Consider the following 18,334-nt stretch of genomic DNA (forward strand, 5'->3'; position numbering starts at 1 on the left):
CATTCTGAATACCTTGCGATACAGCAGTAATTTGATAACATAATAGGAGAGTTTAGCACCAGATATTTACTTGTCAAGCCTCAGTATTTGGCTCAAACTGATCCAAAACTAAAGGTTTACTAGAAACTAGCTGATAAGATAGCCACTGCTATCCCTAGCTAAAGCTAAGATAAACTAAATTAGTTATTTTTTTGTCTTTCTTTGTAATTAATACATTTCATCAACTATCATATTATTGATACAGTACATAAAGTTTAGCAATCCCTTCATACTTCATACTTAGGTCCATAACAAAGTACATAACTTAACAATATTACTTGCTGTTACAACTTCTTATCTGGTTTAAACAGTTTGATTTTATGTTTTTTTTCCTGTCTTAAAATCCATGAACAAAAAAGTATATATAAAAAGTATCATATGGCAAAGTAAATTGTATTGAAGTGTTACTGTGCCTTCAAAATGGCATAAAAATATTGATACAAATTAAAGCCATCATAGTTGCCTATATTTGACAGTAAACAGCCTTAATGCATCGGTAAAATGATGTAGGCTCATATAACTGTTGCTAACTACCACTAATGGAAATCCCATTTAGACTATGTTTCCAACCACAAGGAAGCTTTCACAGTTCAGATAACTTTTGGAGGAAGTCCCCTCTTAGTTTTGTGTCCACACCACAGGAACTTGGGCCCGTGAACTGCTTCCACTGGAGTATTTTTGACCCCCTGTTTTAGAGTAAGAGTTGTTCTAGTGGCCTGCTTCGTGGTGTGGTGGTTAGCCTCACAGCGACGTGTGCAAAAAAATGCTTATCAGGTTTATTTGTGATTCTAAATTAACAGTAGGAGTGGGTGTGAGCGTGCATGGTTGTTTGTCTAATTTGTCTGTGTGGCCCTGTGATGGACTGGAGACTTATTCAGGGTGTACCTTGCCTCTCGCCCAATGGCAGTTGGGATAGACATTAGCCCCCCTGTAACCCTGACTTGGATTAAGTGGGTATAGTAAGTGGTTAGATGGAGTTTTCCTAGCAAGGGTAACCATCTCTGAAGCAGCCGCACAGTGATCGGTGAGAATGAAGTAAATGTGTAGTGTTTGGCTCAAATTATTAGGTAAAGAACCTTTATAAAAACACAGGGATGTAGGGACCATGAAGCTTGTTTTTTTTTTTTTTTGAGCAGAGATGTGGCAGAGGTATTATGACCTGATTTTTTTCACTCATCATTAACGTCACTCATTAACATCACTTCAGTGCTACTGTCTGCAAATGCAACCAGAGAAAAAGCCCATGCAGGATTCTGAAGCTCATTCTAAAACTGCAATGTTGTCTGACCAAAGCCATAAATTAAAGACAACATCTGTGATGTGATTTCAGCTATTTTTATATGCATGCTAAATGAGACCTGTGAGAGAATTGTGGATGAGGCACAGCATGCTGCCTGTCTGGGTAAATGACATCTCTATGTCTGCCCATTCACATCTGTCAGCTGCTGTGCAGAATGTGCTGCTTGCTGCAGTTGCCGAACACAGAAGAGAGAGCTGTGCCAGCAAAGGGAAGACAAAGTAGTTAAGTTTGTCCTTAAAGCAGCTTAATCTAGCAACAAAATTGGCAACTATGGCTTGTAAGCAAAGCTATATATTAAACTGAAGGGTGATACTGATATTTTTCACAAAGCAGTTAAAATTGACTTTGGTATTTCTGGCATAACCCACTGAGTGTTTTGTCATTCTATGGCCCAAAAAAAAGACTCTTTATGATGCAAGACTTTTGGTGTGGAAAATCTAAATCATATGTCTGAAGCAATTGATCCAAACAAGTGATTTGTTGCTGCTTTATAAAATGATAAAGTTCCTTTTTAGACAAATTTTGGAGCACATCAGGTATTGAAGTATTCCTTTTTTTTCAGAGCACATGTCTGATTATTTACACCACAAAGCCTTGTCTTGTTGTACATAGTTTGGACTGTAGGTGTCAGTGTGGTAAATGAAGTTAAACCTTGTGTACTGATGTGGATTTCCTGCTCCCGGCCAAGTGTGTGTGTGGTGTGTTACTGCCAGTGAGCGTTGCCTACTCATCCCTCATCCTGTTTTGAAGCAGACAGTTGAAGTCAGCACACGAGCTTGAGGACATGAGGCATACAACCATGCAATGCCACCTGTGACATCTGACCTGGACGTGTATAGCAGCTTTGCAGGAAGTGAGAGGGATCAAAGACGATGGAGGGGAGCACTGTAAGATATTCATGACATTAATGGAAAAGGAAAGGCAAAAGGGTTAAAGGTGAAGATTATTTCTACAGTACTAAGCACATTTCCACATTGTGCAACTGCAAGGCATGTTCCTCTTTTTGTTTGTGAAGCCTTGTTTTGACACACTTTCTGCTGGATGCAGAAGAATCTGAACTCTGCGATGACAGCAGACAAAAATGTGAACACTTTTACTTCGTATCGATACTATTGATTGTGTCTATTGACTGTAAATTCCTTCTTGGGCGATTAAATCGATCGGATTCTATGAAAAACAAAATGCTTGGAACGTGCAGACAGATTTGTGGATGGATAGTTTTCCTCATCAAATTCAGTGGTGAATAGTCTTAAAAGTCACTTGGCGTAATTAATGATAAAAAAAAAAACATTCAAATGAAGTATCAATAAATGGTTCAAGTTAAAATGTGGTGAAAGACTGTAGATGAGTTAAGTTCTTGAAATGTGGTGGTGAAATACTGTAGATGAGTTCAATGCTCCTGAACTCATCTACAGTATTTCACCACATTTTAACTTGAACCATAAAGATGTAACACAGATGCTGCCTTTGCAGTTGCATCAGAACACAAATTAATCTGTCCGCTTCACCAAGATGACTGAACACGATGACTTGACAACTCTGTCACACAATTAGAGAACAGGCTGTTGTTTAAATGCTTTGTTCACTTCCCTCACAGTTTGCATTAGTCTGCTCCTCATTGTAATTGTTTAGTCTTCACTCCATGTTTTACCGTTCCGTTACTCAGAGTTCTGTTTATTTGGAGAACCTGCCCCTGTGTAGCATCATTATCTCTTTCATTCCTGTCTGTCCTCGAGGGATAATCTGACTGAACTGTGTCTGGGTTGACCTGAGAGGTCACGCGGTCGCTTTTAGATTCTCTTTTAGCTGCTGTTGTTTTGGGCTGCGCTGTTGAAGTGTCAACAGATGTGTTCCAGGCGTGCTCTGGACACACACACTCACACACACACACACACACAAAAAGCCTTTGCACAGCTGTTGTAAAAAATCTGGATGGCTGACTGGAATTTACTTGGAGGATTTTTGTCAATTAGCTGATTATCATAGCAGCACAACACGTTGTGATTACTCAAGTATTTTAGGTCCATCCTCTAGATCACATAACAGGGGAAATTGCAAGTGGAGCAGATATTGCTTCATATATATATATATATTTTTGTGTGTGTGTGTGTGTGGGGTGGTTTGCTCTGTGCGAAGTTGCACAGTCTGACATTTTGCTTTCTCCCTCAGAAGACAATCCTGAGCTGCCTGAAACACTTTGATTGCAGTCCTGGCTTTGCCTACCTCACTTGGTGACATCACCATGAAACACATTTGCATACTGTGCGCCCAGTTGGGTAGTTTACTACGTCACAAACAAAAAACGGGAAGCCGAATTGCACTCTGCCCCTTTTGAATCAATCGGATGACCAGTTTGAGCAGACTAGGCTTTTCTGAAAAAGAGGGGAGGGATTAAAGAGACATTAGCAAAAATGAAGTGCTAAGGACAGAAGGTGACAATTGTTTTGCAATGTACAGTATGAGAAAAAATCTCATCATTTTTTTTTACATTTAAAACAAGTAAATCTGTTTTAAATTAACCCCAAAAGGAAATTCTGTAAATGTAAACCATAGCATAGGCTCTTTAAATGAACAACATGAGCAACCTTCAGCTCCTTGAAGTCTTTTGAGTATCTTTGAGTTAATTGCTCTGGTTTTACAAGGCACAACTTTGTGTTTTTGGTTCAGCTCTTGCTTATACACCCATTTAAGATATTTAAAAGCAACCGATGGATGCGAACTTAGCTTTGTTGTTGCTATTGGTAGGTAATAATTGATTGGCTCTAATCAGAGGCGATCGAAGCTGTCGTCGTTGTGGTTTCCGGAGACTAAAAGGAAAGTTATGACCTTATGATTATTGTCCCCGCCTCACAGATGAAGCCACAGCTAGAATCTCAGTTCTGTTTTGGGTCTGCTTGCAAATAAGTTCTCCCCATGTAAAATGGTTTGGTTTGTGTTTGAAAATTTCCCACCAAAGTCTTGGAAGTTTGCAACCTTCTAAATGGTTCTACAGTACATGGCATCGTAATGCAGTGCGAGTTGTGTTCCATATATATTGATTCTACTAATTCAAATGCAAAACGTGTGTCTGTTCATCGCATGTATCATAGTATATGAAAATATGCAGATTCGTGTTAGGTCCTCCAACATTACTTATTTTTTCAGAAATCACAGTAGTTATGTATCCTTTTCCCTGTTTCTGTAAATATCATGTACATATTAGTCATTGTCCTCCCGATTAAATGTTTAATTCCAGCTCAGATAGGAGAAATCCAGATCTGATCTCGGTTCAGGCAGCTTTAAAAGTACACTTAAATATCCTTTAGTAGCTTTAGTAGATGTACTCCACTCTTGTACTCTTCAAATGAAACATCTTATTTCCTCACGGCCTTTTACCTCTCAGCTCCGTTCTCCTGCCTGTCCTTTTTATAGAGCTTTGATCCTGTCCTCTTAATCCTCCTCCTACTCACTTACTCCCTCCCTCCCTCCTTTTCTCGTTCATTCTGTTCCTCCATTCCCTCTGTCTCTCATCCTAACCCCTTCTCCTTCCTTCCCTGCCTCCTCTCTCCATGTTTATCTGTGCTTTTCTTCCTCCTGCTTCATTACTTCTTTCTCTCCACTCCTTTCTCTCTCCTACCTACTTCTCTCCTCTTGCTCCTACTCATTTCCTACTTTTTCCCGTGTCCTCTCCATACTACCCTTAATGTCTCATGTATTTGCACCTATTCTACTTCTTCCCCATTTCCTCATTTCCTTTCTCCGTATTCCCCACTTTTCCCGCATATCTTGTTCCCTCTTTATTTTTTTTGTTACCACATTTTCTCACCTTTTTTATCTCCTATCTTGGCACATCTTCTTGTCACCCACCTCCTCATTCCCTATTTATACTTCCTTCTCTGCTTCCCAGTCTAAAATTTCCTCTTCTCACCTCCTCCATTTTATCTCTTTCTTGCTTTCACTGTCCCTGTTTTCCTTCCTTTTCTCACCTTGCTCAATCCATTTCATTTCCTGTCATCCTTGGTTGTGTCTATCTTTTCCCCTCTACCTTTCAATCTCTCCTTAGTGACTTGTCTCCTTCCATTTCTTTTACCCTACCTCCTTCCTCCTCTCTCACCTCCTAAAATCCCATCACTTCTTTCTCACTTCTATCTTTATCCCCCTCATTTCTTCCCTTCTTACTTCCAGCTCCTGCTCTTTGCTTCCTTGTTGTATTCTATGTCTCGTGTTTACCTCCTTTCTATTCCCTCCCTCCCTCCCCTCCCCTCTTGTGTTTACGTTGTCAGCTCCTGGAAGTCAAGCTAGCCACCCTCCTCCTCCCCACTTAATCTAACGCACTTCTCAGCCCTCCCCATTCCTCTCTCTTTCTATCCAGTCTATCATTCAGCTCAGAGCTGAGATGCATTTGTTTGTCTGACCAAAGTCTGGATAGCTGAGGCTCAGAAAGCTGCAGGACTTATTTGTTGTGGATTTCAGTTGAGGAAAAAGTGAAGCCCCAATAGAGGTACTAACTGTGTGTGTGTTTATGTGTGTGAGTCCGGGTGTGCACCAAGTGTGCTTTGGCATCTCATATCTTAGCTCTCTGCCGTGTGATTTCCATGCTGACAGTCGTTTCTTGAATGTGTTTAAAATATGATGGATGAGGAATTCAGGCTTTTTTACTTGTCCGACCTTTGATGAATTAGAAGGTAACTCAAGTGAAAATTATAAGCAACACTTCAGAGAAGGTCTCTCAAGTTCTAAAAGATATATCGGGCTTGGAATTTACTCAATATTCCCCCGAAATAGGGCTAGAATTCTTCAGTGTTTTGGAAAACACCAGATGTCACTTCAAAAATCCCTCTGGGGCTGCATAAGCTAAAATTAGGCAGGTGCCTTACTTTATAAACAGCATTTGGCCATTTTAAGCTAGTAAACAAGGTTACACATTCCGTTCCCTCGGACAAGATTTAGAGAAAAGGAAGTATTGAGAAATACTCTTGCATCTTACTCTTTTGTTGAACATGTTTCACAAAAATATGCAAAAAAGAGAAGAGCTAAAAGAAGAGGATACAGACAGATAAATAGATCTTTTGTAGTCATAGTACTACAACCTAAAGGCTTGAATGAACCTTTTAATATACTCGGTTTCCTTCCTTCCTTTATTGAATGTCAGTATTTTCCTTATAAAGCACGTATACATATACATGTGCAAGATTTTACCATCCTAATACTTCTCTTCTATAAGCTTCTATTCACGACTCACGTGAATTAACACCTAAAACCAGATGCAATAAAACCTAAATATCGAATGATTTAAAATGATATCTTAGTATCCTCATTATTTCAGACTGTCCAAGTAAATTTTCTTCTTACAAACAACCAAAACAAATGCTTTATAATAGAAAATACAGAGTTTCTAAAGCAGAAACTTGGTGCAACAAGAGTGAATCCATCAGAAATCATCATCACAAACCTGACTTTGAGGTTTTTTTTTTTTGCTTAATTCATGTATAAACATGGTTATACATTCACCTGTCAACTCTATAAGTTTCCCAGTTTAGACCTACGGACTGTGCCTGTCAAAAAAAACTTCCCTGACAGATCAGTGAGGGGAAAGGTTACTCCACTTGTGTGCACGGTGAGAAAAATTGGGGCTCATTTTTTTGGTCAGATGAGGCTGGAATGAATTTGTGTTGCTCGGATTCATGCAACATGCTTGATATGAACCTAATCAGGGCTCCAACTGTCAATGCATAAACACCACAGTGAAACACGGAGGTGTCAATGTGATAAAGTGAGATTACACCTGTATAAGCTAGTGTTGGACAGATGATGTTTTGAGATGTCTCCTAAATGCATGTTGACATTACCGAAAATATAGTTTGACAAGATGACTCCCACTGTGCAGAGGCCTGGCAGAGGAAGAGTGTGATAAGGATCCAGGAGCACGAAATCACACAGATTCTGAAGAAATAAAAAGTACCAACTTTGAGCTGGCCACATATGTTACCTAACTTTACTCCAATAGAACGTGCTTTGGGTGTTTTAAAGAGCAAAGTAGAGCACTCCAACCCTTCCAGCATCAAGCATCAAAAGCAAAAATGTGTGTAACAGGTATCGATTTGTAGAGTCCCCATCGTCATTTTAAATTTCCAGCTCTAAGATGTAAGTTTCTCATTTTACATAAGTAGGAAAACCTTCCTAAACAATGTGAGCAGTGTGATTACTTCAGTATGTAATACAGGCATGAATGCTCTTACTTTTGTTGTATTCTGCTGGGAAGTTGTGGCGACGTGAATCTGTTGACACACTCACGCAAAAAGTCTTAAAATGATTACATGTAAAGTGAAGAGGCCTTGTGTTTGACATAAGGATTATGTTTTATCACGTCCGTGGCAGTGACAGAAATGTATATGAATGTGCGTTCTTGTGTTTCTGTCATGATGGGGACCACAACCTGACGGGAAACCAGCTTTACGAGGACGTCCTTGTTAATGTGGAGATCAAATTGCTGTCCCCACAAGAACCAAGTGATTTTTGAGGGTTAGGACTTTATTTTAGGTTTAGAATTAGGTTAAGGTTAGGTTTAAAGCATTCAGTTTGGAATATCAAGGTTAAAGGGCTGGAGAATATATAGCGTCAAATGTTCCATGGGGATGTTGAAATAAACGGATTGTGTGTGAGGTCCTGTGCCAGGTTTGTGAGGACTGTAACAAAAGAGCTGCTGTGTTGATGCAGGACCTGTTTTTGTGGCTGAGCCACACGTCTCTGGCCAAGTGCCTATTTGTGCTGCTTGTCTGCTTATGTGTGTGTGTGTGTGTGCGCTTCTCATCAGTGAATGACAGAGTACCTTTGCATACTAATGTGTCTGAGGCTTAGTTGTGATGTGTTTTTGAGAGCGTCTTAATGAGACCAGGCAAGAAGCACGGTGTCAACCTGCATAATGTGAAGATAATGTTCCCTCATTAGACTAAAAGAAAATAAAGCATTTACATGTGCATTATGGGAACTACAAAATAGGAGCGGACAAATCAAAGCGTGTGGTGTATTTAAAAAACCTTTCAAACAGATCCTCACTGCTAGTTTGTCTTTTAGTTCCCTGTTTCGTGGTTAAAATCCCTGATGGATTATGAAACAATGGGCCCCTGAGCACTCACATTTATAGTATATGTTTCCCCTAGTCGTTCCACAGAGGTTGAAAATACCGAGACTGAAAGAGCGACAGATTTCTTCATGACTTTGAAGTAATGCTGCACCTCTTAATGGTTGTTATATGTCCATCAAATTGTGGGTCAATTTTGCATCTATACTCGTTTATATCAAATTTTGTGTCTCTTCTTGATCATTTGTGTACATAGCATCTCAATGGCACTGACTTGAGTCTTTCTGGTCACTTTGTGGTTGTTTTGTGTCTTATAAGGTACATTTTAGCATCTTATGGTGGTGATTTGTGTTCAGTTTTTGTCATTTTTTTGAGTCAATTAGCTTTTTACATCTCTTTGTGCACATATTATGTTACCAGCACCAAGTCATAAGTGTAAATATAAAGTATACTGCTGTATATACAAGCTTTATTGAGTTATGTTCTATGCCACTATGCTTGTTTCACAAAACTATAAATAGAGCTGAATAAAGCCCAGGGGAGAAGAGGGTACATTTGTAATGCATTACTTACATATGTCTAGTGCAATATGGAGTTCAGAGAGTGCCTGCGGTAAACGACCACCAAAGAAGCATGAAAGCCATTAGAGCAACATGAATAGGTGAAGTAATGTGCTGAACAGTAAAGCCAGAAAACACAGACTTCCAAAAAGTTCAGCTCTTGGATGTTGGAAGTTTTTCTATAAACTTTTTTTTCACATATACAGTCGACAATCAGATGTAGAAGAGAAATGGATATGATTAGAGTGAAGGATGTTTATTTCAGTCATTTTGCAGTCATTAAACCCAGTTTTCCCCAAAAGTTTTGTACCCTCTACAAGTCATGTGCAAGGTTCAGTAAACACATCTATGAATTCATTTGCTTCAATCTAACTACAGCATAATGAGATTGGTGTTTTCACGGTTACTTTCCACTTTACCCATTTGAGACATTCAACCTGGACAGTACTTGTCATGTTCATTTAAATTAAATAGAATTAATTAAGTAATCCAGAAAATCTAACTACCTCATCACCTCACTCGCTAATCAGTGAGAACAAGAGGCTGCATTCAGTCTCATTTTCCCTGTTTGGCCAAGTAGTGAGGTCAGGATGAAAGGCCAGGGTTAATGATGAACAGCACAAAAGGGACATGATGAGGAGCACCCACGGGAGAGACAAATATACACGGCCGCATGACCAGGAGCCTGAGAGAGAGATGAGGGTGCAGGGGTGAAATGGGAGAGAGAGCCGACGCTGGGAAGAGGGCAGAAAGAAACATCTGTTCGCTATTAGAGCATGTTTCTTTTACCTCGTCACCTCATTGTGCAGGATGTACAACAACACACAAAGCTGATATGAACACAAACATACATTTTGCCACTATTTCGATTCCATGATTATCTCTCTTTCAATGCAAACATGAAAAAATGCATCCCTGATAAGCAGGTGTGCCTTTGTAGAGCGATCGCTCTGTCTTCCAACACCTCTGTCCTGTTTGACAGGCAGATTTAAATGGCCTCTTTACGCGTGGGCAGTCCAGTAAATGCAGATGACCCCTATTAATCCTCCAGTATCTAAAATCTCTCATCTTTGAAGTTCTCACTTTGCATCTTATCTTGCCGCACATTTGCTCTGAGAAAATGAGACGCACATGCTACTGTGAACATCTGGAAAAACATCTCTACTTATAATAACCGAAAAGTTTTTTTTTGGGTCATTGGACTCTGTTTTGCTCCTTCTTCCTGTGTGGTTTAGCTGTCATGTGGCTTGAATTGTCTAATTTCCTATTTCCTATTATTGAACACAAAATCTAAAGAGAGAGGAGGTGGAGTACACTAATGATTGAATTTGTGATGGATCCCAAATTTGGAAATTGGCTCTGTGTTATCAAAAGTGACTTTCACAACCTAGTGGTAAGAGTTTAAGAGATTAATTGCAGTTAGTGTTTACATGATAGTTATATTAGATTACAGTTGATTTGATGTTGCTCATAATTCACCACAAATGATGGAGCCACAGAGTACTGGACAAGGCTAGATATCGGGCGATCACAATATATAGGTTGGGAAACACTCAACACTCTAAATTAGGCATTTTTGAGTAAAGATTCGTAGTGAATTTGGGAGTTTGTGACCGGCAGCCTTCTTTTCCTTGTGGTTACAGGCTAATGGTTTACAGAAGGTCAGCAGGAATATTTTACATCTGGATGCTGACAAAATATGTAGCCCTTGCACAGCCAACACAGTCGCTGCAAGGTAATAGCAACCAAATTGCAAATCCTATAATGTAGCCATGTTATATCACATGTAGGCATGAGCTCTAAAATGTTTGTAACATTTCGAAATGTCTTTATTTTAAAAGGAAGAAAAAAATCTATTGAACACAATCTATTTAATTTACAAATAACATGTGGAGTATGTGGAACATTAGTAAATGTGTATGTATTGTACTGAATTTAACTTAAATTCAAACAACGTACGACATGATCTGCTTGATTCCATTTAAAAACACAAATACTAACACTGCTAATCATACAAATTGTACTACTTATCCAGTAATACTATTACATTATTCATTCTTTTATTTCAGTGTTGATGCCCACATGCAGAGAGAGATAGTGTCCTCTCACTGTTCAGTGCAGTCAGTAAAAACACCAGATTCAGCAGGACATTTGAAAGATGCTGTCATTTTAAACAGATGGAACACTTACATAAAAGCATTAAATTAAATTTGATTATAGTACAAACGTACAAATTTCACAAAATATATAAATAGCACTGCTCTACTTTTCTTCTTTAAGAGGATAACTAGCTGACGTTAGCTAGTTAATATGCGACGTTACCTGCCTTGTTAACTTCCCTTTGACAGTTGGAAAAGGTTGGGGCATATAGCTGAGGCTATTTTTGTGCATATCTGAATTTGGCCTGCTTTGGGGATTAGGGTTTTAGCCACCTGCACTTTCCAGTATGAGATGAGAGACAAATCTGGCATTTCCCAAGTATCATTTAGCCAGAATACACCATATGTGTTAAACGTTATCGTTTCCCTGGGCCCCAAATACATTAAGTTCCCTTGGAAAACAAGCAGAAATCAAACAGGATAAAGCTGTATCTTCAATAATGCTGACAATGCACATGTCCAAAGGTGTTAGTTTTGTTGTGCTTTCTCATCTGTCACTGGGTGGAAACGTCATCTCGGCTGGTAAAATCCCTGCTCACGGTCGGAAACTAGCCACGCTCTGGATGAAGGTGGGTGCGTTAATGGGGATTTCCTGACATTTGCATCCAGTGGGTGCTGTGACGTGTTTTTGGACACTGACTTTGATATCACACCATTTCTTTTCCATTTCCGATAGAGATTTCTCATCAGCATCAACCGAACTCATCAGCAGCATTTTTTCTTGTTTTGTTGGTTACACCTTTTTTTTTTTTACAGTTTAATGTGTCAGTGTTCAACACTTCCCTTTTGCACTTATGAGTGTGCTCCAAACTACAGTTTTTTTCTTGTGTACATTGTGAGGCTTCGTGCATGAAACGCACTATATAAACGAATGCTAACTTGACCGAGCTGAGTGAACTACACAGAAGCATTTTGGTTTGCTTCAATCAAAGCAACAAGAAATTCAATCTGTGTTTTAGTAAACGTTTTATTCAGGGTGGAACATAAGCAATTACCGCGTGTTTTTAAAGGCATACTTGGTTAATCAAGGACATTTCTGAATGCAAATGACTTGATAATGTGCCCTCTTTTGACAAATTCTTTTAGCGCACAATTGAAAATTTAATTAAATTTAATTTAATTAAATTGAAAAGAGCAATAGCGTTTAAAAAAAATACCGTCATATGTCACACGATGTGTTTTCTTTTGTTAGTTGTTTAAAAAATGCGACAAATACACAGATATTAGTTGTTTTTGCTGTTATTTCCAACTGCCTGTTTGCTCTTGTCATTAACATACAGTAGCTGTGATAACCCTGCTTTTAAACAGAGAGATTGTTGTTTTTGTTCTTGTCATAACCGTGCTAAGTTCACAACATATATATAGAAACCATACTTATCCCTCTAACCCACAAGTAATGTTTCAGTGTTAGGTTGGTGTCATGCTTTGCGTCACTCGTGACAGAGGACTCATTATCCTGATGAGCTAGAAAATGTGTATTTCTGGGATGTGAGCACAACGAATGAAAACAAAACCAGAAAAGAGTAAAGAGTGAAATGTAAGGGGCCTGATAAGAGATTATGACCTTTTGGCTGGTCTTGTGTCTAACTGCACCAGCAACCCTGACACAAAACAAGAGAGTCACATTTTAGACTAAAAGAACTGTTGCGCATGTAAGTTAGAATCTATGCCTGCAGCGCGGAATGTGTTCTCTGTCACAGAAATGTCATGTCTTACTCATGGTATTTTATACAGAAACATATACTTTTCTGGTTGCGCTGGACCAAAGTCATTTTCTGCCATCTCGCTGTATTTGTGGGTTAAGGCCAATTCAGTCACAGAAATGCGGAGGTATACGTCCGCAAAACTGCAGTTTACAGCACACGCAGCAAGGCAGACAGAGAATTAACTGTGAAAGGTTACTGTAACCCAGCCAGGTTCCTGCTCAAGGCTTTAAGCTGCCTGTCTCCAACAGAGTAATTATTTGAAAGCATGTAAGCATGTACACACCAAGATTAGTTATCAAGTGGAAATCTGTACATTTGATTGTCGTTGTTGTTGTTTTAATCAGTTGCTTTAAAGGCAGACTGTGAGAATTAAAAAACAAGGCCAGACCTACATACTTCTGCCCAGGCTGAATAACAAGTTTATGGATCAAATCCAGAGCAACATCAACATCTGATGTCCCACTTTTGGTGAACATTTTCTTTTAAATCCATCCATAACTCTAAAACAGACAAAGAAACCAAATCATCAACATAATCATCTTGGTGAAGCCAACTATGATTCTCAAAGAAAACAAAAGTTCGTTAACATGAACGCTTACAATTTTGATGATTTTTTGCCAATTGTTTGAAAAGTTATAGTAAAATCTACTGATCACTTAAAACTCGTTTTGAACTTTTTGTGTAATACTTCCACCAGGTCAAGATATCTTAAAGTGCTTTTGTTATGGACTTGTTATTTACCTACAAAGCTAATTCAGCCCTGTCATCCATCCAACCTTCCTCTTATCTGCAGTCGGGTTGCTTAGCTGATATATGGACGCTACAGCTAGCAAGCACCAATATGGTCATAGAGTGTAAACTTCATACTGAATTAACATAAGCATGATAGATATTTTGTAATTATGAGTATTTTAGCAGGCAGATATTACACACCAAAGTCTTTCATACAACCCGCTCCCTAAAAGCTTGGTTATACTGTATTGCTACACTGAATCAGAGCCTCAGAGCCTTCTGTGGCATTAATAAGCAGTGACAGCAAAATGTCATTCATAATGCTGAGTTACGAGCAGTAACATGGACCTCATGAGGAGGTCAAAATGAAAGACGGTGATTGACATTCAAAAGCTACGTCGAGGGACTCCAGTTCTCCTTTAACTTTGAGACAGAGTTTTTCCCTACGTCCTTTGCTCCACGACTGTATTACTTTATTAGGGATTAATAATACTTTGCTGAGGTTAGTAACACGTAGTGGTTACATTTTTGAAAACAACACTATACTTTTTATTGCAGACAGCTTTGCCAACATCCAGCGCCAGGGATGGCGCCGAGTGTCAGCGAGTCAGTAGTTGGGAATGTGTTTGAACTGATTCAGTGGTTGTACGCACCATGTCCACTAATAGCCTCTCTCTTTTTTTCCATAGCAATGATCTCAGTCGCTCCAATTTAGGTTTTGCAGAACTAGAGTTATGTCATAATTACTATTGTCAGTTGTTACTGCTTGACGTAGACACATGAGGAGACTAGTATCTATGCTCACAATGTTGTCATCCCTTGTGGAGAGTCCAGCAGACTCTGTATCTAGTGTGGCCTTTGATTTCCATCATCGTTGCATATATATAGTTACCAAAACATGTAAAAACAGAAGACAAGTAAGAAAAATGGCTGGCTAGATCTTCTCAAGTACTGTGTACACACGTAGATATCGGGTAACTCATAAAACTCTACACCGATGCCCCATAACATTTCCATTTTACACTGTGTGTTATACTTTGCTGTATATATCTGTGCTTACTGTTACTTCATCCAAAGCTTGTAAAATGCGTACTGGTTGCTTTCCCTCTTGTCTTATGACCTCTTTTTTTTTTTTTTTTTAAAAAGCATATAGAAAGTTCTGATTTCTGGGGGTTGTCGGAGGGACATTTCCCCCACCAAACATCCCACTGGATTTAATTTAAACACACATTGCAACAATTTGAGGAACAAAGACGTCAAATGCTCTTTTTACATAAGAATCTGAAAGATGGCACAGTCCCCCAACCGCCATGTCAAATTTGCTCAAGGTGGTCGAAAAAAAAAAGTCTTCTAAAATCTATTCGTTGTCTTTTGTGTAAAATATTTTGGGCTTAGTGCTCTGAGCCTCCCGGCACATATGAGGAAGGACTTTCCATATGTAAACATGGAACACATATATGAAACACACATTTTTGTCTGATAGGGAAAGCAGGTTGTAAAGCACACATCTTAGATCTAGATGAATTTGTCTGGCTCTTGTTAACCCTTGGCTGCTGCATTCCTCCATCAAACGTGCTGCCTTTACCCCCACATTTAAGTGCGTTTTCCTTTCTTTTATACCAATGCAGAAAGTGGACCAAATAGGCACCTTGTGGTCATTTCAACAAGTGAATTTAAAAGATCTGATATTGTCAGTGTTTAAATCCAAAATACAATATTTTCCTGAACCCAACCAAGCAGCTTTATACCTCTTTAGACTCAAACAGAATTCTTAGCTGTATCAATTTAGCTTAGCTTAATGTAGCTAAAACACCTTAGTTATATCTGCACCAGTTCTACTACTGCTTTAAAAAGTACACTTTCTCAAGGTAATGAGAATCAGCTAACTAGGAGTCGAAGAAAGGCATCAATTGGCCATATCTATTGGACTGATAATAGCTGAAATGAACAATTCAATTGGCTGTTAGATTTTGAAGCTGGTGATTGTGAGCAATGCAAACTGAAACAGATCTTTTGATATAAAAAGACTAACATTACAAGATCTTTTATTGCAACTTGATGGGATGTAACTGATTCTCCATGCCAGCTAAATGCTGCATCTTTCAACTAAAAAATGCCCTCAGTCTGTTACATAAGTTTTTTGTTATTAATTTGTAGTCTCCAAACCCACCAAAAATGTTGATGTGTTAGGCCATTTTCTGAGACTTTACAAAGCTCCTCCAGAGGCACAGAAGACACTATACAACTGTTCACACACTGAGTTTGTCACAGTGACAGGCTCTATCCAAAAAGAGACTTGAATTAACACTCACTGTGCCAAGGTCCCATGGTCAACAAACAATGATGTTCGCAAAAGAATCAGGAAGGTAAAAATAAGTAAATAAATAAGACCTTGAAACACAATGACATGAGACATAACACAATATTTTTCTATTTATTTCAATGAAGAAAACGTGGGACTGGCTTTGGGTCTTTTTTAAACATCATGTCTTGTTGGGGAATGTGAGAGGACGATAAAAGTGGGGACAGGGCTGAGTACTTGTTGGGTTTCTCAGACGTTTCCTTTCAAGAACTTGATGGTTGGTTGATAATGTTCACTGATGATTCATTGATTGCAGCCAAGAGATTCCCATTTTGTCTTTTGATTAAATCATCAAAGGGACAAGAACATTTGCTTTAAATTTTCTTGATAAAGTGCAAGCGGTTGGGTGATTAATGACCTGTGCTGTCATGTGTCCTTCTCAGTCATCAGTGCCTCTCAAACCTCTCTCCTCCCTGCAGGGGGACCACACGTGGACGACCATGTTGGGGCAGAGCGTTCGCTTGCAACCTGTTCCTATCCAGAGCCTCTCAGAGCTGGAGCGAGCCAGATTGCAGGAAGCTGCATTGTACCACCTTGAGGAGAGGGACCTGGACTTCAAGATCAGCATCCCCACAGGTGGGAAAATGACAATTATGGTGTTTCTGAGGGTTATACAACCCGGGTGACCACCCTGCAATCTCTGTTTTCTTTACTAGGGTCATGAGCATTTTCCAAAGTATATAAATTCAATCCCTTTTTTTCTGTAATCCATTTTAATGCTCAAGTATCCATGATTTAAAGAAGTCTTCCCTTTTTCTTAAGAGTTAAATGGATGTTAACTAGTTAATATGCTGTGTTGTCTGCCTCTGTAGCTAGCCCTATAGTAAGCTTTAATTTGACCAGTGTTAGACATGGTAACTTAAGTAGATGGTTGCAAATGTTTATTTCAAATGTAGCCACAGTCATCTGGGAGTTTTTTATATATACCATTCTCATATTTATGCACTAAATATGAAACCATGAAGGTAGAGAGGGGGAATAGAGAGTTGATAAGGTTGGTTAAATGGTGGGATGGTGGATGTTTGCTGTGTTCTATTTACTGTAAGTGCGAGCAGGAAGTGGTGCTGCATTTGATTCAGCTGTAGTCCAGCACAACTCAGCTCATTAGCCGCTGCTAGCATTACCAGCGAACACCAACACATTATGCCGGGTTTTCTGCATTTGTGCATGCATCCAGAAGTCTGAGGTCAGAGATTAGGAACTTAGGAAGTCAAACTACCCAAATCACAAAACCTTCCCTCTTGGGAACCGTCAGAAAGCAGTCAATTAGGACTTTCCACCTTAAATGGAACGCACTATTCATGAGTCTGATTATTCTCAGGTATGCATGCCAGACAGTCTTTCTCAGTGCATCCAAATCCACATTAGCCTTTGTTAATTTGATCTTTTATTTGGTCATTGCTAGTGCTCTTTTCTTGATATTTCTTTTTACATAGCTTGCAAAGAAAATACTTTTTTTTTTAACCTGGTTTCAAACATTTATTATTACAGCGTCCAACCATGATCACACACTGAGTACCGTGTCACTCCCAACTCGTCGACTGAAGTCACATTTGAATTATTTGATCATCAACATAAGTCTTCAATGGGCAGGCTTAAAGTTGTAAAAGGATGTATTTTAATATGTTCCATTATCACATTTTTGGTGGCCAGTCCTAACTAAGAAACTATGGTTTCAAATGGGGTTTCCAGGGGTTTCCCTGTCTGGCAACTTGATCAGCGACCATCATTTCTACCTTCTCATGTGGACTCATATGAACCATTGCATCATGGCACTGGTGCTTAAAGGATACTGTTGTGTACCTCAGAGGCTTGGGATGAGGGATGGTCGCTGTGAATTCTCGGCTCTTTTGATCAAAGAGGTACCTTTACAGTGGACTCCCAACTGTTTTCTTTAGAGTCGTGGCTATATAAAGGCTATAAAAGCAAGTCTGATGACGGTTGAGACTATTTCATCAAGTTAAGCCCCCTCCTTGATAGAATAGGGTTGAATAGCCTTTGAGCAAGTCCAAATCTCCAGCTGTCAAAGGACCCATATTCATCTGCTTGTGAATCTGAAGAATGTGTATGAAGCAGGACGGATAAGCTGACACTTAACCTGAGTCTTTGGTTTAAAAGAAGTCTCAGCTGTCTGTTATGATAAGAAAAGCCCAAATGATCCAACATGATTTGTATTTCTTTCCACGTTCACCCACCGATAACACTCTGAACTGGCCATATTTCCTATTAGAGAGGTAATACGAAGCTAAGTAGGCAAATAACTTCCCACTTAAGTCATATTTAGTTACTTTAACCAACAGCCAGTGCAGTTGTTTTTCTGGTGTTTAAAAAGGCTCTTCTTACAGCTGGAGACAAAGATGTTGGCTACACTTAGCTGTTGTGAGTGCAAAAATAACATTATAGGAAGCTGATACCT

The 18,334-nt window shown here is 39.1% G+C and overlaps 1 protein-coding gene across 2 annotated transcripts in view; it reads left to right on the forward strand.

Moving 5' to 3' along the window:
* arhgap36 (Rho GTPase activating protein 36) overlaps positions 1-18,334 on the forward strand; it is a 68,499-nt gene that overhangs the window by 18,519 nt on the left and 31,646 nt on the right. Inside the window, exons 1-2 of one of the 2 annotated variants that reach the window (XM_072376960.1) lie at positions 5,108-5,819; positions 16,338-16,494. In XM_072376960.1, coding sequence (XP_072233061.1) covers positions 16,359-16,494 — 136 coding nt within the window. In that variant the 5' untranslated portion in view covers positions 5,108-5,819; positions 16,338-16,358. Of the gene's footprint in view, positions 1-5,107; positions 5,820-16,337; positions 16,495-18,334 lie in introns of those variants that run through there. The other variant, XM_072376959.1, reaches the window with a different exon arrangement.

Source organism: Leuresthes tenuis, unplaced genomic scaffold (genome assembly GCF_036924035.1).
Source record: "Leuresthes tenuis unplaced genomic scaffold, fLeuTen1.0.hap1 SCAF_22, whole genome shotgun sequence".
In the NCBI taxonomy this organism is placed as follows: domain Eukaryota; kingdom Metazoa; phylum Chordata; class Actinopteri; order Atheriniformes; family Atherinopsidae; genus Leuresthes; species Leuresthes tenuis.